At 38.2% G+C, this 23,147-nt stretch overlaps 1 protein-coding gene across 2 annotated transcripts; it reads right to left on the bottom strand.

Annotated features, from left to right (window-relative positions):
- Positions 1–4,630: 4,630 nt before the first annotated feature.
- On the bottom strand, positions 4,631–21,523 carry LOC127007317 (protein mono-ADP-ribosyltransferase PARP3-like). 2 transcript variants are annotated; one of them, XM_050878120.1, is made up of 13 exons: positions 21,412–21,523; positions 19,586–19,650; positions 17,286–17,433; positions 16,364–16,495; positions 15,984–16,137; positions 15,061–15,228; positions 13,714–13,811; positions 11,680–11,850; positions 11,325–11,414; positions 9,073–9,164; positions 8,656–8,825; positions 7,400–7,564; positions 4,631–5,198 (listed from the first exon to the last, which is right to left on the bottom strand). In XM_050878120.1, exons 2-13 carry the CDS (start codon positions 19,648–19,650, stop codon positions 5,026–5,028), a joined length of 1,626 nt encoding a protein of 541 aa, XP_050734077.1. In that variant the 5' UTR covers positions 21,412–21,523; the 3' UTR covers positions 4,631–5,025. The 2 variants fall into 2 exon arrangements, with proteins under 2 accessions (XP_050734077.1, XP_050734079.1); XM_050878122.1 differs by lacking the exon at positions 21,412–21,523 and adding an exon at positions 21,029–21,207.
- Between the last annotated feature and the right edge of the window lie 1,624 nt (positions 21,524–23,147).

Here is a 23,147-nt window from a genome sequence, read left to right as displayed (position 1 = left end):
ACATCTACGGTATTTTTCATCTCCTCCCCCCCCTCCCCGCACCTAACTCAAAAACTGTGATTGCGACGCATTTCGTGTTCCCCACCCCGCATTTCCACAAGCCCTCTACCCTATTTGGGTAAGAGAGGGGAATATGGGCAAACACTAGAATAATACTCATTAGACAAACGTTTTATAGGTAGCTTATCTTAATGGTCTGAAAATCTATCTGAAAAAAGGCGAAAAATAAGGACGCATAGAATAGGCTATCTGCACATTTACCAACATGGCATCCTGAAGTTGACTTATAACTTTACTTTACTTAGCCTGACCACGTTTATCTTTATATCCTAACATAATCCAATCCAAGTCATATTCTACATATTTACCCATACTGGCCCATCAGTCTTACCAGCGTAATATGTAAGATAATATGGAGTCACTGCTTAGGGAAGAAATTATGGCACACATGAAACGTAACAAGTTATTCAGTAAAGTGCAGTTTGGCTACATATCTGGTCGCTTTACGGTGCTTCAGCTCATCAAGGTGTTAGACAGATGGACAGAGGCAATAGACAGAGGCCAGGCTGTTGATGTAACTGTGATTTTATAAAGGCTTCGAGAGTACCACATCATAGACTAATCAAAAAATTGTCTCCCTATGGAACATTACTTGGATAAAGAATTTTTTTACTGAACAGGAAGCAGCCAGTTGTCAATAATGGAAAAATGTCAGGCTGGAAAGAGGTCACTAATGTTGTGCTTTAAGGCTCTGTTCTTGGTCCTTTGCTTTTTGTTTTGTTTATAAATGACCTGCCTGATTGTGTGAAAAATGGTTGTGAAATACATTTGTATGCTGACGACACCAAGATTTTTAAGACTATCAATGATGCGGATGACTGTAGAAGGCTCCAAGACGATCTGAAAGGAGTTCAGAATTGGACCGAAGAGTGGCAACTTCATTTTCATCCAGAAAAATGCAAACAAATAAGAAGTGGGAGAACTGATGTAGAGGACCAAGTGTACACCATGAACAACATATTAATTAACTAAGACTGAAAAAGAGAAAGATATAGGTGTGGTAATTGACAATAAGTTTAGTTTTTTTCTGATCATCTGGCTGAAAAGGTTAACAAGGCAAACAGAATAGTGGGCATTATAAGAAGAACATTTGTTTATCTGGATCTGGATATGTTTAAGACCTTGTATACGGCCCTTGTTAGACCACATCTTGAATACACCAACCAGATATGGTGTCCATACTTGGTCAAAGATATTAACATAATAGAAAATGTTCAAAGAAGAGCCACTAAGCTAGTGCCGGAAATAAATGATTTGAGTCATTTGACCTTTGAGGAACGACTGAGGAAACTGGATTTACCCACTCTGGCATATCGAAAATCTCGAGGGGACATGATAGAAACATTTAGAATTTTGTGTGGAAGGACTGTTTACGATGCGAGAGAGTGACACAAGAGGAAATACTAGAAAGATATTCAAGAACAGTGCAAGACTAAACACAAGAAAATATGCGTTCCCCAACAGAGTAGTAAACAGCTGGAATAATAGGCAGTATGCCAGAGAGTGTGATAAGTTCAGGAACAGTGGAGACATTTGAGAGGAAATTAGATAAGTTTTGGAAAAATCAAGAACAGCATTTTAATTATAAAGCTCAATTATAGTCTGTCGATTTTAACTTGAGCCCTGTGGCTTGGCCCGGGGAGATAGCGCGTCTGCCACATCACTCCATCACTCTCCTCAGAGGGACTTGTTCTCTCTCTTATTTACGTTATATATAATCTCTTTTGCTTAGCTGTGCAGAACGCGAGAGTGAGACCTACGTGAGTCTTCCATGGTGGCGGAAGGGTGAATGGTGAGGCCTGGCGCCTATTACCAAGGTCACTCAGGTGGCACCGGCGCATGACCCACGGTGCGAAGTGAAATGGAAGGGTGACAGAGTCGTTGTCTCTCTCAAATCCCAAGCCATTCATAACACCATGCAGTCGTATTATATATATATATATATATATATATATATATATATATATATATATATATATATATATTTTTTCCATAAATAGATAACGTACAGATTAACTGTGGACAGATCGCCATGCGCACTAGCGCAGGTCATCGCTATTCGCTAGATGTGTAAACAATGGGGATTTCCCTGGGCCAAGCTTCAGGGCTCAAGAGTTGATAGATAGACAGTAGTGTCCACAACCACACATGACCACAACATATAATTAGTTACGGCCAATGAACTGGAGTCACAGGCGTAAGCCTCTTCCAGAACTTCATCTGTGAATATCTGTGAGTATATTAGCTAGCTTATTCACTAAAAAGTCCAGAGATTTGATGTGGTAACTTATCATCAACTTGCAATTTTTTTGGCTTTTAACTTTTTTTCTTTTTTTTTTTTTTAAAAAGTTTTTTTCAAAAGAAACTTTCTTTTAACTATTTATTTTTATTGTTTATTTTTAGAATGCTGTGTATTGTGTGTTGTGTGTTGTTGTGTGAGTGTTTTGTATGTGTGTGTGCGGTGTGTGTTTGTGTGTGATTTTTTTGGGAGAAAATTCATTTATTAATATTTATTAATATTTTTGAAATTTAAAAAACTTAAAAGACTCTAATTTACATATATTTATATTTTAACCGAAAGAGAGAAATAGAAAAAATGTGTATGTTATGGGTTATAAAATTAATTTTTTTTTTATAATATATTATTTTTTTTTTTTAATCTACTCGATAATCTATACCGATTAGATTTCTGAAAAAAAAAATCGATCTACTGTCGATACCGATTGACGGCTCGCTTTACCCGACGCGACCACGGTGGTAGATTTTTTCTACAGAATCCCAGCTCTGTGACACTTAACCGTTGTTTGTCGCCTCATGTAGCCTACTCTTTTCTGCAGTTTTGTGTTGTAATCCATGTGTGTATATATGTAGCCATGTATCTTATTGTTGTATCCCAGTAGGTTTCAGTTAATCACCTTATTTATCTATTTCCATTCCTTCCATGAAATCAGTGTAAAACTCAAGACAAAGACAGGATGCATTCCCATACATCAATATGAATTTCACTTCTGATAAAACTGGTTCTCATTAAAAATCACTACTTCTCAGGCTGGACCGCTCCTATTCTCAGACCACTACATCGGGGCGCAGAAACGGCACTTCCTTTTACCCCAATGTTTGCAAAAGTATCTTTACCGCAGTGAACTTAAGGTATCTTTTACTCCAATGAACCCTATTGAAACATATACCGTACCATCTTTTTACCCCCAATGATCCCAGATCACGAACTGTGCACTAATGTTCACAGAGGTACAAGGCGCATTTTTACCACAATGTACCCTATTATAATGCATTGCACCCCATTATTACCTCAATGATAGCCTACCTCAATGATACCCAATGTACAGAATATTACCCCAATATATGCCAATGCATAGGGTACATTGGTTTATTGGGGTATGATTGGTGTATTGGGGTACACATTGGGTACATCGGGATATCGTTGAGTTGATAATGGGGTACACTGGAATATAATTAGGTACATTGGGGTAATACCAGAAGTCTTTTAATCCTAATGAACACTGAGGATACATTTCGCAATCCGGGATCATTGGGTAAAAAGACGGTGAAAGTTAATTGAGGTAAAAAGACACCTAGTCAGCAAGAACTCGGTGGGAGTCACTACATACCTTTCAGCAGAGGTCAGCCAAAACCAGGCGGGAGCCACTATATAGCCTACCATTCAGGGCAGCCAAAACCGGCAGGAGCCACTATATACATATAGACATTTTCTGCTTTTGAGTGCTTATCCTTATTATATCTACTTATTTCTTTACATAGGAAACAGACTTTGGGCCACTCCATAGATTTACATAGATATGCAAACCACACAGACCCTATGGTCCAGACTAGGAGGTTTGCCCTTTAACCTAAGTGAAATTATTTCAATCAAGACTTTGCATTTCTACTTTAGTAAATATTAAGTCGAAGGAAGTGTCAGTCGAGCTTGTTTTTAAATTAATCAGTTGTGTTGCACTGGACCACTGAAAATGGAAACTTATTCCACTCTCGAGCTACAACGTTGGTGAAGAAAAATTTGGTTCAGTCTGAATTTATTTGTTTTCACTGAAGTTTTCTGCCATTATTTCTCATTCAAATCATGTCATTGATCAAAAACAATTTAAATTTGTCCACATCTGTAAAACCATTGAGTATTATGAAATATTCAATCAGCTTTCCTCGAAGGTGACGTTTCTCTTGGGAGAACAGTTTAAGAAATGTGAACCTTTCATTATAAGGTCTGTTGTCCAAGGAGATCATCTTTGTTGCCCTACAATGAATATATAATTTAGCAATGGTCTTCGCATAGTGGGGACGGAGACAAGAACTGTAGTGCATATTCCAAGTAGGGTCGGACTAAGCTATTGTATCGTTGAAGTATTACAAGTTTATTCTTGAATGAGAAGTTTCTCTTAATGAGGCCCAGCATTCTCCTCACTTTATTTGCTATGTCAATGAATTGCTGTGAAAATTTGAGGTTTGAAGTGATTTTGACTCGACACAACTGAGCCTCTTATTTTTTATTCCAACTTAAAGAAAATCTTAATTAAGGGAGTGAAACTTGGTTGACTCAGCAGCCCAAACATTTATTAATGAGTTCCCTTACTGCTTCATGGCAGCAAGACAGGTGCACACAAAGTCAAATGACACCTGCACGAAGGTAACAAAATTTTGATGTGCAAAGATTTGTAGTGTAAAATTAACAAAGTATAACTCTCTTAGCTGAACAACTTTATAAAATAGTTCTATCATATGTATTTCAAATAACTTTTAATTGCTTGCTCTAATAGATCATATAGGCCTAAAGTATTAACAATAATATCAGTTATCATGTAATGTCATTGAAGTCTACCCCCACATTGGGCAAGTCCATTACAATCAACAATAACAACTCAAGTGTTGTAAATAATAAGGTTCACAAAGAAATTCAGGCATTCCTGTTAAACACAGCACCATTACTTCTTCCTATGCATAGGAAAACTTCAACATATATCTGAGTCTTGCTTGGCTCTCTTGGTAAACAAGATATTCACTTTTGCAGAAACCACTTTTGGACCACTCTTTCTGACGCACTGGCTTTCCAACTGGGACAGTCACATCTTTGCCATCTAGCACGGTTTTCTTGTTCTTTTTAGGATCTGCAAATTAAGGATGAGAAGTGCAGCTTTAGCAATGAGATAAAAACTAAAAGTACTGAGCAAAAAGACCAAGAAGCAAGAAAGAGGATCATATGCATGTGGGCGAGTTTTTGGACAAGCCTCAAACATTTATCCTACCCTTCACTGCAAACACTTTCCAATTTTAGCACATTTACGTTTCACACAAGTTTTTGTGGAACTAGTTAAGCATGAAACTTGATGCACTACTGTACCGCAAAGCCAAAGTGACATTACACACCCCTGCCTCACCCCCATACTAATTTAAAGCCTTCCTCTTGGTGCTGCTCATTCCACAGAATTATTCATTATTAAGGTCTATATTTCTCTTGCTTATAAGGTAACTGCAAACTTGTGTTTCAGAATACAAAATGTACCCAAACAAGCTGAATTCTCATGGCTGTTAAAGTCAAAAGGACATCATATGAAACTAATTAATGAGATTCTCTGGCACTTCAACATGCTCTGCTACCCTTACAGAAGTACGACGTAATTGCTCACTTAAGCTTACCTTCTACACTAAATGTGAAATACTATTCAGAACCTTTCCCTGTTAACCAGGTCATAAGTTATCTTAAGATCTGTAAATGTAATTGACTGTTTGCCGACTTTCACAAGCAGCCATAAGTTGTCTACTAGCAAAAAAAATCTGGTCCATTTAACCCTTAACTCTCTTAACCTGATGTTCTGGACAGACTATACTTTGTACTTTTCTATCATTTCAATTTACATTCTCCCTTACATTTGGCTTATATTTGAGAGTTCTTCATTTACTGTGAACCCCTTTGTTTTTATGGAGCAGATCTATATCTGTTCATATCTGGCACACTCCATCCATCATTTCCTGATACAAGGCTTGAAAAGTCTTCCCACACCCTTATCCCTTGTAGTTGTTCTGTCTACTCTCCCCTATGCCTCCTTTAGCCATAACCTTGCATATCACAATCATGTAATAAGATACAGCAACACTCTTTTTACTCATAGCACTTCCATTTAACACCTTTGTCTTCCGTCAGATTATAGTCTATCAGAAATATTCCCAACCCTCACTCATCTATTTTAGATGCTCTGATGACATCGAATCTAGGTAAATTTCTCAAAAGCAATTGCTCAAAATCAATTGCTCGAAAAATAATTTCTCAAACTCTCAATTGCTCGAAAGTAAATTGCTTGAAATCAATTGCTTGAAAAATAATTTCTCAAACTCTTTTTCTTTTCATTTCAGTCAAAGCCTTTATCAAAAAATTTAAGCAAGTGGGCTTAAGGTAGTGTATGACACCAATGCTGAATTTGGTCTTAAAGTTTGTCTCTTTTCTGCATTGGCATTTGTACCTGTACCCAATGTTGTGGAAACATTTGAATTTCTAGTTGAAAATGAAATTTTTCCAGATGAACTTCAAGGATTAGTGGAATATTTTGAAGACACGTGGATTGGGCGGCCATATAGATGCAGCCGTAGACATGCTCTTTTGTTTAAACATGAAATGTGGAACTGTTTCGATAATATTGTAGAAGGAATGTCGAAAACAAACAATGCAATTGAAGGGTGGCACAACTGTTTTGAACATCGAATAAGTGTTCGTCATCCATCTATTTGTAAGTTTATAGACAGACTAAAGAGAGAACAAAGTTTACAAGAATTGAAAATAGAATATGTGGGAGGATGAGTACAGCTGGGGCAGAAAAAAATACCATGACTGTGCAATGCAATTAAAGAATATTGTATCATACTATGATGAAACAAGCAGTGTAATAGAATATTTAAGAAGTGTTGCATACAATATTTCATATTAATAGAATAAACATTGGCAATAAAACATTTTTTTAAAGTTTGAAGAACAACAAAAATAATAAAAATGTACCCCTTCTTATTTTAAACTATGACAAAACAAACAATGAAGAAGAATATTTAAGAACTATTGTATAATAGAAATGTATCCATTCTTAATTTTATCTGTTCATTTTACAATAATAAAGTTGTGTTTCTTTCTGCCTTTCGAGCAATTGAGAGCTCGAGGTATTATTTTTCGAGCAATTGATTTCGATCGATTCACTTTTGAGCAATTCATTTCGAGAAATTTACCGGGACCCGATGACATCAATGCTCTCAAATCCTTGTCTCAGTATTTAAGACTGATTCATATGACTGATGATGAAACTTTTTTACAAATTAAAATATTTACCTGGTTCAGATGATCCTCTGGCTACTACACTGTCAAAGCCTGCAGGAGCTTTGGTGAGGGAAGAGTCACACTGTGTAATACTCTTTTCCTTTCCAAGAGCCACTTCCACCAAAAAGAGGAAGGCCACATTGTTTTCATTTTCAAACACACCATAATGGGGTTGAGCTGAAGAAAAAAGTAAGTTGGTGAAGATCAAAATTTTACTCATGCTTGATGTTTATAAAACCCTTTATAGGCATTTACTGTGGCAAGTGTCCATGAAATATCCTTCTTGTTCCTCACTACCACTTAAAATCATTAGTCCTCCTGTCATCCACTTCCTTTTCAGGTATCTGAACACTATAGTAGTACTATCCCTAAATGAGGGCTGTGGTGGAGTCAAGGCAGGGCAACACCTGTGACAAGCCTTACCAAATTAAGTCTCCCAAACCCCCGATGCATACTGCATATGCAAATGGCATCATAAATTAGATAAAACACATGTCACTACAAGTTTAATGTAAATATTATGATATATCAATGAACAGTAAACTAGTTTTGCGTAAGATATTAATATGGCAATAAAGAAATGTGGCATATATATTTTACAGTGGTGCTAAGAAAATGTTAATACTTTCATTGACATTCATTGCAGTTCTAAGGTGGATAAGGAATGTAACAAATATATTTATAAGATAGTTCGAAGGAATATAAGTAGAAAATGTAAATGCTAAATCTCTCACATGTGGCAGCACTCCCACTGACCTAAGCTAACATGCGTCACATGTCGAGTTCTTCTACAGAGACACGGCAATGCTGTTGCTCTGCTTTAACCGCACCCCAGCCCTCATTAAGGGATGGTAGCAATGGTGGGATTCAAATTTTTTAAGAACAGGTTCTCTTTATGAGGGATTTACCCAAATAGGTTATAAGTAAAAGGTGTTCATGGGGGAAAAATTGAGAACCCCTGATTTAAGCTAACAGTAACAACCGGTTCTCGGGATTAAAGAAATTCCAAGAACAAGTTCTTGCGAACTGGTGCGAACTGGCTGAATCCCATCACTGGATGGTAGTACTATATCTTTCCATTCTTTGAAGAGATGAAAGGCCTTTCTCCATCACTCATTGCTATCTTCACCTAATGCATATGAACCATCTATGTTGTTTTAGCTCTTCCCATTCTCATCTTCAAAGCGATTACTGCATTATGGGCATTAAATGTGACTGAACCACCAACAACAAAGACAATTAATGAAACAAGACACTGTGACACTTACCATACCAGCAGCTCTTGGCATATTCAGACGCAAAGTAGATGCCCCTACCAACGAGACCTCCTGAATGGGGCATGATCCTGAGTCCTGCTTTCAAGATAGCTGCCACCACTGCTACGTTGGTCCCATGCCACAGCAGCTTACGGTTATCTAGGCTTTCATGTGCCTGAAACCTAACATAAAGCTTAAAAAATCTGCTTATCTGGGAAACTCAGTGGTGTACTAAAATGCATAATTGTTACTATGTGTCTGGAGGATGCAAATTTATAGAAGTCATTATATCATAACAGTTCATAACTGAACAATTTTTCTCATCTTACATAAGGACAAAAGGGAATTACAAGAGGCCACTGGACCTACATGTACACTGGAGTAGTGGAATGCTTATCTAAATCTATTAGGTTTTCTCTAGAAACTTACCTTTCCTTTTCCCCTTTGCGATCAACTCTCCAAATATCCAAGAGGGTTGCTTTTCGACCATCAGGGCAGGCTGAAGAATATTCCTGAAGTAACTGTAAAAAGAAAAAGAGGAGAATGATTTTCCATGTATATATCTGTGTAACAGGGTTTGCTTTTTAGCAGTTATACAAGAGAGTTTATCAATCAATTAATGACAGCATATGCCAGGGGTGTGTGTGTGGCCTCGCCAACTCTACGTCACCATACAAGGGGGTTCCCCCAAGTAAGTTTCTATACAGGTACCCTTCCAATATCAAGTACCTCCCAGCAGGATCCTTTAACTTTATCTGCTGTTTTGATAGTGCTCACTTGAGAGGTAATTTGAGCGAAGCTTCTTTAGGGCTTGGTGGGCAGACCAAAGGTCATTTGCATTGAAGTGACCCTCAACATCCTAAGTTAGGCTCCTGACATATCTCTTCTTGTCTCTCCTCAGGAGAACTCTGGTCCTACATGACAGAGCATGTAAATGGTCCTGTTCCCATCAAACCTGGTAGCATGAGTCTTTCAATATTCTCAATATTCAAACCACTCCTTGATGTCAGGCACACTCCATTGCACTCCTATGCAGCTTATAGATTTTTACATTTGAAGGTATCTCAAAATTCTATAGGGCCCTCAAGGGTGCTGAGCACATTGAACTGAGCTGAGACTGTCAAGATCAAACACAGTATTGTTACTTCTTGGGATACTTCTTAACCCCTTGACCACGGATTTCCTACAAGAAGATATCACAGGAATGGAACAAAAAGTGGCTGCTACAGTACAGTAAAGAAAAATGTAAAGTTATGCACCTTGGAAGGGGATATCCAGTATACCAATACCACATGGGAAACTCCACTATCCACCACAGAGGCAGAGAAAGACCTGGGACTATATGTTACCAGGCTGCCAGTGAAAGCCAAATCCGTGCCAATCGCAGCGGACGGGTTAATGTGACATGAAACTTGAGTGTAGCAACAAGTCCATGATCAGCTCCAAGGAACTCTACACTTTGGAAAACCCTGCAGTTTTGAAGCATCCTCAAACAAGCACTTATAAAGTTGTGGCCAATCTCCTTAGCTACCCATCCAGCACTTTTATACCAAGCAGCAGTGCAGCTCTGGTACCTCCCACCAAGAACTTGCAATTTTTAACCTTCTGAATTTTGCAAAATTTAGAAGGAGAGAGCTGTTGGTGTTCCTTGGTACCAGAGCCATGAGAGCTAACATATAACTCGTAACCAACTCTCTCAGTGCCATTAGTAACATTAACCCTAGATTACTATCATTGTTGGACTAACGTGGTATCTATCGATGTCCGGAATTCTGGACAAACTTTGTGGGCTTGAAAACACATATAGGAATGGTGCAAAGTTCAATTACAAAATTTTTCTTAAACTAGAATACATTCTTAATTCTGTGACCTTTAAACTAAACATATTACCCATAAATAACATTACGAAAAAAATAAATAAAAAAATGTGTGAAACTTTCACAAAAATGCTACCTTTCCCTAATGAAGGCACCACTGCCATGCAGTGTTGGCTTATTGTGTTGAAATGTGCTACACGTGGAGTTCACACATCCCCCGAAATGTTCCAGCCTCAGAAGTCCTATTGCCTGCATTATACTTGATATGTTATAATTACTATCGTGTCCAGAATTCCGGACTATTGGGAACTTCAGGAATTAAACACGGGAAAAACACAAACTTACCTCACGCACCAAGGGTAGAATGCTAACTGAAATGTCATGGCTGTACAGCACTGTACGTCTAACAGATTTCCTTCTGTGACGCAAATTAACCCCCATGCCGGGGTTCCGGACAATGATAGTAATCTAGGGTTAAAGTCTCCAAAGATAGCAAGTGCTCCCTGAGGAGGGCAATGGTCTACCTAATAAGGAGTCAAGCTTAGCATAAAATGTCTCTTCAGTGTCACACATTTTAGTAGGAGCAGACACTGCATTAAATTATATAAACCCAGAGTGTGCTTCAGCCTACCTTGCATGGATTTAGGTTTTATAAAGGGTTCCAGGCACCCCCAACTATTGCAGCTCAAAGATTTGCTCAAAGATTTGGGGTGGCTTCTAGCCATGGGCAGGGACACATGACCTCCAAGAGAATAAAATGTCCAGCCACCCAGTAATAAATGTAAAAGGATAAGACAAATGTGTGCAATTTCTTCTTTTCTTCATTCTAGTGAAGGGACATACTACACAGTAACTGTACTTTACCTTGTATTCTGCACTTTTTTTATCAAGAAGGTCCATTTCACACTCCAGCATTTGGTATTTTTCAAGAAGTGGATGAATTTCTTTTTCTGACTGAAAAACAGAAACAAGCAAGTCATAATATATTATTTCAGTTACAAAGAAGTAATTTAAAACACAATTATGCATTCTTAGATTTTTATATAAACAAAGGAATAAGCTGAGTGAAAAAAAGCTGCCTGCACATGGGGACACTTTTAGTAGCCAGTGACAGCTACTAAGATAGTAACTGACAATATATCAGCTTGTTCCTGCACACAAGGCAGATGTCCAAACAGACAATATGTTAGCTTCAAAGAAATACAATGATATGGCCAACCTTTTCCTTCTGAAGCGATTGTGTCAGCTCGATGTCACTGAGGGTCAGCATAACTTCCTTCTTTTGCTGGACAATGGCTTCTGTGTCCAGCACAGTTGGCACACTACGGCCAAAGTCATGGGGACAATACGTGTAGAATTTTGATGACAGATCCATCAACACTTGACGAGGCTGAAATGATTTCATGCCGTTACTTTAGGTCAGATAAAAAGATTAAAATTTTATGCTTAGCCTACTGTCTGATGGTGTGTGTATAAGACAGCTGATGGATCAAATGCTGAGGTGGAAGATATTTTAGATGTAAAATGTAAAAACTACTATTCTAACTACCTTTCATCAAGAAAGCCATTGTCTTACATCTATCTGAGCTCAGAAGGTGTCAATGACCAGTAACAATACAATGTTCACAGTCTGTGTTAGGGTCTGCTGTGGCAGTGCTGTGAATGTTGTCTACACCCATTATGTTGAATGAGTTCTTTCATTTAACTGCAAAATTAATTTTTGTTCCTCTCCTTGTTCTTGACACCACCCCAGCATCCCTATGCAGGAAATGGGGTTTTACACCAGTCTGTCAATATTTTGGTCTTCTTTGACTGGATATGTGTAAATCTGCAGAAGACAGTTTTTCAGGCTGACAATGTAGGGTTATTTATGAAATGATTTTATGTTATCTGAAATATTTTTAGACACTTTAACATGCTTAACTGATCACTTTTTATATACACCTCTGGTAGAAAGCCATTGTCTAACATCTATCTGACCGGACATGGCGCAGTTACTTATGTAATCGATTACGATTACTTCATATTTTCACGACTACGATTACAATTATGTTCAATAAAATTGGGTGTAATCGATTACGATTACTTCATATTTTCACGACTACGATTACAATTATGTACAATAAAATTAAGTGTAATCGATTACGATTACAATTACATGATGTATTAATTGTGATTACAATCGTGATTACAGGAAGGACTGCAATGTGAACTTGCAAATTTCATACACATGTAACCTACTAAATATTTAATTGGTTGAATTACTACAGATATTTAGAGTACATACTTGCTGTACAAGAAACTATTAACTAAAACTTTGCTAATGTAATTGCAAAACTCTAGACAACAGTCGGTAAAAATCATAATCTGATTTCACAGTTGAGTTATATGGATGATATTCTACAACTTTTATTCAAAGAGATTTATTTCAGAATGAAAAAGTACAAAAATAATTTTTTGAGTTTCACTGCAACTTTGGCTCTCTGTAGGCAGTACATTTCCAGGTCAAAGATTATAAACTATATTTTTCAGACTATCGTGATAAAATGAGCAACTTTTCTTCAATAAATTTTCCTGTATGTCGCACCAGTAAAAAGTTGGAATTTTTGGGGAATCATTGAATTCCAGCAAAACGGTCGATCCAAATTATAATCTGATTTCACGGTTGAGTTATACGGATGATTTTCTATAACTTTTATTCAATGAGATTAATTCCAGAATGAAATACTACAGAAATCATTTTTTGTTTCACAACAACTTTGGCTCTCTGTAGGCAGTAAATTTCCCGGTCAAAGATTGTAAACTATACTTTTCAGACTTGATCAAGATAAAATGAGCAACTTTTCTTCAATAAATTTCCGTCTACGTCGCAAAAGTAAAAAGTTGGAATTTTGGGGGAATCATGGAATTCCAGCCAAATGAGACCACCTAGAAAGAAATGGATTTCACAGCAGGGTTCGCCAGAAAGTTTTCTATAACACATCTTTTATGACTTTTTCTCAGTTCTGAAGTGTATTTTTCAATGACTTTTGCGTTATGGGGGATCACCCAAGAAAAACTTTTGCGTCGCTGAGGGGTTAATGACATCTATGGTACATAATACCTTGGCCAATAATAATCTCGGGTCACAACATTGGTTTCAAACTTTCTGCCTTTAAAACTAATTCTACTCTACCTAATCAGTAGAATTTAGTTCACATCTTTATTTTTTTTAATATGGTCACCAATTATTGAGAAAGGGTCTTGTCCATACCTTCTTATTTTTTATTGCAGTTTCAATATCCAGTAATGCCTCAAGTCCTTTAGCTATCTGTGCCTTGCTTAGCTTCCCCAGTGGCATCTTCTTGATATCTGTTGGATGCATTCATTGACTGTTAAATAGGGTGCTGTGACAAATTATTATGAGGTACATATAATGTTTCATATTGAGAGGAACTCAGTCCTGAACCTCCACTTTCTATAAGGGTCATGTCCTTTTCTACTTGCCTGTGAAGGCATGCAGTGGAACACAAAGCTTTATTTAATTTGGAATCCTCAAGTTTTAAGAGTATGCATTTTAGTTTCCAGCATGAAGGGAAAAGTAATAACTATTCCTGAAAACAAAAACTGTGCAAATGAAAACTGATGAAACAGAAACATTTTCAGCACATTTTACATCTGGTTTGGTTATATTTTTTTCTTCATAAACTCTTGTATAGGCTACAAACAAATTCAAAGCAAGATATTGATGATATTCCTCAACAATCTATAGAAAAAAATGGTAAATAGACAAAACATTCACTAGTTTGCAGCTAAGACGGGTAAATGTAGACAAAAAGGGGATAACAGAGGCTTAGTTCACACCCTGAATAAATAAAATGAAAATAACTAGGTAAATATTTTGTTCTACAAAGGTCTTGTAAAAAGGAAAGAGCACAGAGTTGAATTTTCTGCTTTACAAGAATCAAGCAGTGTAGAATAATTTCTCAGTTTCAGCAAAAGAGTAGTGGGAATTATTATCAAGTTGAACAAAAGATACTTGATGAGCATTGTAAATTAAATTGACTGCATTTTAGCATACCTCTTGGTCAGTGCTTTTTTCTGGTTCGCTGTAAGTAGGAATTAAGCGATGCCTGTCTCAGTTGTCGACCATGTCCATTCTCTTAGTGATTATGTAACCTTTCTTGTGCATTTTGTTCACACGTCAAGCTAGAATAACTTTTTAATTAAATTTCAATCCATTCTTCCATTTATTGGATGAATTAAGGATAAAAGGCCATGAGATATGTATGGCAAACCCTCCAAATTGAATGCTATAGAAGTGGGAGTACTTTTTTTGCCAGACTGCATCAAAGATTAACCTTTTTACAAGCATGCACTACAATTTTCCAGGAGGAGGAGCGATAATAGTGCCTCTAACAGGTGGTGCATTCATTGCCTGTCAGATTCCCCATTTCAATGAATAGTATCAAATTGTTTTGAAACACTAACATGCTTCCTTATTTTCTCTTGAATGATAAAAGAAACAAACCGAAGAGGATAAAGTAAGATGACAAAAGAGGATAGTCAAAATTTGTTCCATTGGTGTCTGTTACAACTTACTATGTAAAATGAAACCTACCCAAATGCATTGCTGACATTTGGCCGATGAACATGTCGTCTGAAAATATCAACTTGATCATTAGCAGTGTTCTTGCATTGAGTGGACAGATTCCAGTGAAGGTTATTGTGGTTCTTGTTAGCTGCTGACCTCCATCCACTGTATCAGCTTCCTCATCTTCATCATCATCTGTATGAAAAAGTTAACAGTGCTAGGATGAAGCTCTTTTGGTACAGTATATTAAGACAATATTCTCTTAAGCTCTAAGATATATGAGACATGAGTACTTAAAACAAAACTCATCATAGTTTGTTGGTATTATTTGCTTAGTACTTTATATGTCTTGAAAGCCTTCAAACATAAAATTGTAAATTGTTATGCCTTAAATAAAACTGTGTGTACAGCAATTTGGAGGTGTTCATATGATCTCATGAAATTTCTTATTATAAAATGACTATTGGTTCAATTATGTGACAAATTATGGAATTAGTTAATGAACACTAAACTTAGAATGAACTCATGATAAAGGAATTAACAGATGGTTTACTGTGCTTCAGTATCAAGGAAAAAAAAAGAAAAAAGATTGGACCACCACAGCCTCATTAAAAAAAAGGGGGGCAGGGCTGTGAGGATAATTATGGTGGTGGTGGTGAGATAAGAGATAGCAAAATAACCACATTGGAGAGAGAGAGAGAGAGAGAGAGAGAGAGAGAGAGAGAGAGAGAGAGAGAGAGAGAGAGAGAGAGAGAGAGAGAGAGAGAGATTTACATAGATTAAATATAGGTGTCCAGACCACATAGTCCTAGAGAATGTATGTAGCCTGAGAAGTCTCATTAGGCCCATGACTATGCAAAAGATGAGCCAGAAAGTCTCTAATAATAAAACTAAACCTAGGTGCATCCAAAGCTCAGGCTCCCTTTTCAGTCTGGACCTGCTCTGCTTACCAATTTCAATCATGGTGTATTTTCCTGGATGGGGAGTAAAGTTTTCCCTTTTCTCCCAGTCATTTTTTGTTTTATCCTTATATTTCTTCTTAAACGACTTTATTGCTGCTTCAGCGTCTTTTTCAATAAGAGCACTGTGTTGCCCATCTTCTCCCTAAACGAGAAAGTTTTACTAAATTAAATAATGCTGTTGTTAACTTACTCATGCTGATGTATGTCATAGATCAACATTTTTCATACACATGCAAGAGAAAATTATATGTCATTATCTTTATATTCAAGACTGCAGCCTCCTACCATCCCCCCCCCCCTCTCTCTCTCTCTCTCTCTCTCTCTCTCTCTCTCTCTCAAAACAGACGTGTGAGATACATTGCACTCACCACACGTCCCCAGCGTGTGAAACAAATAATTTTTTTCTTTTCTTGGACAATTTGAATAACATAAAACTTGTTGTTGTTATGACCGATGTTGGTTTGGTTCAGCATGCATGAGTAATCTTCATAGACATCAGCCTGAAAAACAAGATATCATGGTGAAGAAAGTTTTACCGTTTGATGTTCGGTAATTAATGTGTAACATCATGAATCTGAACTTAATTTAGACCTTTTCAATCTGTTCCACAACAACTTGATGGTAGCTACTCATTTGTCACAAGATGAAAAAAAAAAAAAAAAAGATGTAGCCTGCTCAAATGACTGAAATTCAGTATCTTGTTTATATATATCTATATCTATCTATCTATCTATCTATAATATATATATATATATATATATATATATATATATATATATATATATATATATATATATATATATATATATATATATATATATATATATATATATATATATATATATATATATATATATATATATATATATATATATATATATATATATATATATATATATATATATATATATATATATATATATATATATATATATATATATATATATATATATATATATATATATATATATATATATATATATTTCTTTTCTTTTCTTTTTGTGCACATAAACGAATGCCCATTTACTGGGATAGTTTATCTGATGCCTTGAATTCATGATAATGATCATGATTAAGATTACAATATTAAAGTGATTAAATACAATTACACCTACTATAAAACTGTCTAAGCAATCATTTACTAATACAATTACATATAAATCTATAATTGATTACAATAGACTGAAATAATGCCTATTGATTATATAATAGATGCACATTTTACAAGTAATAATTTTACATCTAAACCATGCAAAATAAGAAAGGGAATGTGGCAAGGATAATTGTTACCTGTGGGTGGTGGATCAGTAATATATGGTCTGGTTTGTAGTACTTTTTCTTTGTCTCTGTGCTGGCGGCAGCCTTGACCTCACTGATGGCGAGTCTCAGCTTGGTATTGGCACTATCCTCCCTCTGCAGCTTAGCCGGCGCTGCCTCACTGGGGAATACACAGAAATGTTTGAAACACTAAATGGTAATGGGGTATTTTCATAATTTCCAGGTGTCACCACCGACTACGTCTTTGGGTCTACAAAGTTTGAACTATTCTGTCAATTATCGTATATTACCTGTGATTCTCAGGGACTTGTAGCTAACTATTACACTTCAATGCAATAAGTATACTATTGTTAATAAAAGTGTTGTTGATTATTCTCATTGTACTATTGATAAACAAGATAAAATTAATGACCGCTACAGGGTTGTATTTTCAAAATCTCTTGCGTGAGTGCCCAGCAAAATTAAGCAGAATTGGATTTAAAAAAATCTATTTATATTGTAATATTTGGTGAGTATTTGCTTAGGGTGTATCAGTCTCACCTTCGACCAAATTTATCAAAAACATTAGGGCGTCAGGTATCTCGACAGAAAGCGTAACATCCATTGTTTGATCTCCATGGGTGAAACAGGCTTCTGCTTCCAGTGTTAATTCTCCGCCCTCAACTCTTGGCTTTAAACGCCATCACCTTTGACCTGCCCACCTTCTTGGTTGCGGCAGGCGTCCACCCCACACAACAACTAACAGTCAGTTGAGGGCGGAGTGTAATATGCTGGAATCAGACCCAAACACCTGTCCTTCCTAGTGTTGGAGCTAGGAGTCTAGTTGCTTGACGACCCAATGTTTTTTGATAAATTTCATCGAAGGCGAGACTGCTACGCCCTAAGCAGATACCTGGCAAATATCTTAATATGAATATAATTTTAAAAAGTCCAATTCTGCTTAATTTTGCAGGGCTTTCATGCAAAAAATATTTTTAAAGAGGAGAACCTTGCATTGGTAATTTATTTCTAGTTTACCAGTAAATGAAGCAACGAGAATGATTAACTGCATTTCTGTCAACAATTGTATCACTTATTGTATTGAAGTGTAATTGTTACAAGTCCCAGAGACACACAGGTAATTTGCGATAACTGAAAGAATAGTTCAAGCTTCGTGGCCCCAAGCCCCTGAGTTGAGGCCCCCCCACCCAGCTAATGAAGTCAAATCCCGGCGTTAATATATTTAGACTTTTGACTTATTGACCTTGCCCTAAAGTGAGGTAAGGTGACGACCTCGTCTTTTTTTTCCCTTAAGAACTTGAGTGAGCACGGAAATGGTACGATATAAATACGAAATGGGTAATCGTGATTTCGTACAGTACCGGACTTGAAGAAATTTATCGAACCGTAATATTGAACTGTACTTTTACCAGTAAAATAACCGTACCGTATACCGTAATGTACAAAACCGTACCGTACTAAAGTCCGACAAATCTTAAATGGCGCCTCTGACGTAGGTAGTGGCACCCCCATACACTGGTGTCACGTAGTACGTCTCCAACTCACCTCCCGAACCGCGCCCTATACACCCTTCTCTCTCTCTCTCTCTCTCTCTCTCTCTCTCTCTCGTACAAAAAAAAATATGGTTTTATGAATGATTCTCAATTTGTGAGTGAATACAAAGAAATCTGTACAACACTTGGCACCGTTAATTGCCTCCGCGGCGTTGTCAGCTCAGGTCAGGGTCATGCATGATCCTCCCAACCCAATACACCACAGTTGCGCTGTCTGCCTTAATAATGGCATTTCTGCCATATTTTGGTTTGTGTCTGCCATCTGCTATACACTGTCTGCCATATGGTATAATTTTGATATAATATGGGGACTGTACTAATGGAATGCCAGGACCCTCAAGCAAATTCCCACTTTTTACACACACACACACACACACACACACACACACACACACACACACACACACACAGAGGAAAGGCTGGATAAAGGATAAATGTAGATATGGAGGTGGGTCTATTAGAGCTTAGTTCAGGCCCGGTAGACTACAAATAGGTAAATACAATTAGGTAAACACACACACACACACAGAGAGAGAGAGAGAGAGAGAGAGAGAGAGAGAGAGAGAGAGGGGGGGGGGGGTACGGTACGCGTCAAAGGCACCAGTTTAGATGTGTCGGACTACATATATACACGCCCTGGGTCTGTGTAAACTAATGCAAAGACGAAGGGACTCCTTCACTGCACAACTTGTGTTTCGAGTTTATAAAACTCAACCTATAATCGAGTCTATATGATAAGCAATACAATAATGTACTTACTCTTTTTCATCTGTCTTCCGCTTCGTGGCAGTTTTCTTGGCTCTTGTCTGCCTGCCTCGTGCCATCTGAAACGTTGATAGTGGAAGTTACAAATACGTTGGTAGCCAATGCGTCATAAGTAAACGTGTTGATACTAAAAAAAGAAACTAAATGCGCTTGTAGAAGCGGTGGCGGTGGCTGAGTCGTCAAAGTAACGGCCTCGTGTTCAGGATGACGCGAGTTCAATCCCCGCCCGGTGCCACCAAGCTGGGATTTTTCAGCCGCCGCCGAGTGGCTTAAAACTACCCACATGCTGTCCAGACGACCACCTATCAACCCGGACTCTAGATTCTAGGATTAAAGATGAGCTCTGGGAGGGCAGCATGAGCCAATGCAAGATGGCGCCACTATAAACACTCGCCTGCGCCAGAACGGGTTGGGCCGCCCATCAGGACCTACCGGAAAGAACTCAAAGAAGCCTTGGACCGACCATCAGGATCCACCGGGAAGAAGCCTACCGGCGCAATAGGCTGCAATGTAAAAAAACAAACAAACAAAAAAAAAACAGTTCGTGGACCCTTACAAGTATCGGGGAGGGGGGGGTAGAATGCGGCGGAAACACGGGGAATGACGCTGAGCCAGTGGATTCTTCCAAGTATCGGGAGGAGGAGGGGAGGGGGGCTGCTTCCCAGCACCTGTCGGTACACTCCCCGTTTCTTTCTAATTTGTTCTCAAAGCACTATAACGAATATCAATTCATATACGTAGTCTCAAAAAGCTAAGAAACTTTCTCTCCGCCCTATGTGTCCTTGGCGTGGTGCAATTCATGCGCGGTTTCCACTCCAGCCAAGGTCACGGCGTTGGTGACTGCCAGGTGGTATCGGAGGTGTGCGATTGACAGCGGCGGCTAGATTTCGATCGCCGATAGAGTCTATGGAGGAGCGGAGAATTACATCACGCTAACAAAATATGACCTCCTCAGTTATCAGTGTCTGATGATATTGGCGCGACTACGCCTCTTACATCTTGCAACTCGTGAATGCCAGACAGCATTACAATTAAGTTTCAGTAGGTGCTCTTCTTATAACATCAAGGTAAAAGAATGTACATAGCTGGTGTATCGCACCATGTTGGTTACATCTAAATGCTTTATACGCATTTGAAACTGGCAATGGCACACAGCACAGTAGTAATAACAATCTTAATGCCGACACGAAGAATATTTTCATGTTGATGAAATGTTCTACATATTCCACATATTCACATATGTAATAATCCAGAACAATAAAATTGATGGTATGAGGATGATAATGATAATACTCCTAATAATACCAACATTACAAAAATAATGATGATAATAATAATGACAATAATAATAATAATAATAATAATAATAATAATAATAATAATAATAATAATAATAATATATGGCCTATGAGTAGAAACCAGTGTGGTATGGAGTACACTGAAGGCGCTGTGAGGTTCTTGGAGGGGCGTTGCGAGGCTGCCTGGCGACTGTCTCTACAACACCAGTAGGTTGTCACCCGTTGCCAGGCATCTCGCCGTAAGAATCAATACAACAGTAACCCTCTATTGTAGCCGTCACCGCGGCTGATGACACGTGTGGTAGTTGACAGTGATCAGCTGTCACCTGTCAGCCCCGAGCAGCGCCCCGGCGAGGCACCGCCCCCTACCTGGGTGGTGGCGCGTACGCCGTGGTGTAAACTGTCCACTCTACATAAAAAAAAATAATAACATCGAGTAATGTTACATCCTTGATAGCCGTGCCGCTGTTCTTCATCACTTCACACCGAGCAGTAAACATGTCATTGTAAAGTAATATATACCTTGTTTAGCTGCAATCGCCCGGAGTCACGCCACACACCCTCCACATCTACCGCCTCAGCGTGACACTGGCCCGCCTACGTGGCGTCAGCTGGTTTTGTTTGTAACTCGCGGTTGCAAGATGTGGACAGCGTCATGATATTACTAGACCTCTGGAGGATGATTCGATGTTGCTCTAAAGTTTAGAGTGTTGATTCTCATTGTGGTTAATGTTGCCCCATGAATTATACTGAGTCTCTATCCGATGATGAAGAGAAACTGCTGTATTTGATGATACTGAAAGTTAAAGCTGCAACCGCGCTCACGAAGGAAGGCTTGTTGAGTCTTGTGCCAGCCAGCTTATCGGCGCCAAGGTTAGTCAGCAACCATTGATTTATCTACTTCAGATACAATACCTTCCTACCCTCAGGTCTTTGGAGAAACGAGACAATAATGATGAAACAATCAGATGAGAGTAACATTACATGATTACGAGGTGATATGGCCTTGCCACACATGCATCTCTCTCTCTCTCTCTCTCTCTCTCTCTCTCTCTCTCTCTCTCTCTCCATGCGTGTAAAGTTCGTTCCTGAAGTCATACAACAAAAAGTGAGGTAAAGTTGCAAGCGTTTGGTATAGCTACGCGTGGCTGCGGTGCCGATCTCGTCCCGTTGGCATAATTATTCCTTATCTCTCTTCTGGTCAGTGTTGCCAGATGGTGCGGCGTTTGCAGTTTTCAGTTAAATAGAGTTTGCGATATTGTTTTTTTCAGTAGAAAAGGGTATAAATTTCATATTTTGCTGAAGTATATACTTCTCAGTTTTAAGCAATTATTTTTTTAAAATTATATATAATATATATATATATATATATATATATATATATCTATATATATATATATATATATATATATATATATATATATATATATATATATATATATATATATATATATATATATATATATATATATATATAGTTTGTTAAACTGCCGGCCTTGTTAAACTGCCCGCCTTGTTAAGTCTGCCGGCCTTGTTAAGTCTGCCGGCCTTGTTAAACTGCCCGCCTTGTTAAGTCTGCCGGCCTTGTTAAACTGCCGGCCTTGTTAAATCTGCCGGCCTTGTTAAGTCTGCCGGCCTTGTTAAACTGCCGGCCTTGTTAAACTGCCGGCCTTGTTAAATCTGCCGGCCTTGTTAAGTCTGCCGGCCTTGTTAAACTGCCGGCCTTGTTAAATCTGCCGGCCTTGTTAAACTGCCGGCCTTGTTAAATCTGCCGGCCTTGTTAAACTGCCGGCCTTGTTAAATCTGCCGGCCTTGTTAAGTCTGCCGGCCTTGTTAAACTGCCGGCCTTGTTAAATCTGCCGGCCTTGTTAAATCTGCCGGCCTTGTTAAACTGCCGGCCTTGTTAAATCTGCCGGCCTTGTTAAACTGCCGGCCTTGTTAAATCTGCCGGCCTTGTTAAACTGCCGGCCTTGTTAAATCTGCCGGCCTTGTTAAACTGCCGGCCTTGTTAAATCTGCCGGCCTTGTTAAGTCTGCTGGCCTTGTTAAACTGCCGGCCTTGTTAAATCTGCCGGCCTTGTTAAGTCTGCCGGCCTTGTTAAACTGCCGGCCTTGTTAAATCTGCCGGCCTTGTTAAATCTGCCGGCCTTGTTAAATCTGCCGGCCTTGTTAAATCTGCCGGCCTTGTTAAATCTGCCGGCCTTGTTAAACTGCCGGCCTTGTTAAATCTGCCGGCCTTGTTAAATCTGCCGGCCTTGT

This window comes from Eriocheir sinensis, chromosome 35 (assembly GCF_024679095.1).
Source record: "Eriocheir sinensis breed Jianghai 21 chromosome 35, ASM2467909v1, whole genome shotgun sequence".
NCBI lineage: Eukaryota > Metazoa > Arthropoda > Malacostraca > Decapoda > Varunidae > Eriocheir > Eriocheir sinensis.
The sequence above is the reverse complement of the archived record's forward strand: the minus strand, read 5'-3'. Positions and strand labels throughout refer to the sequence as shown.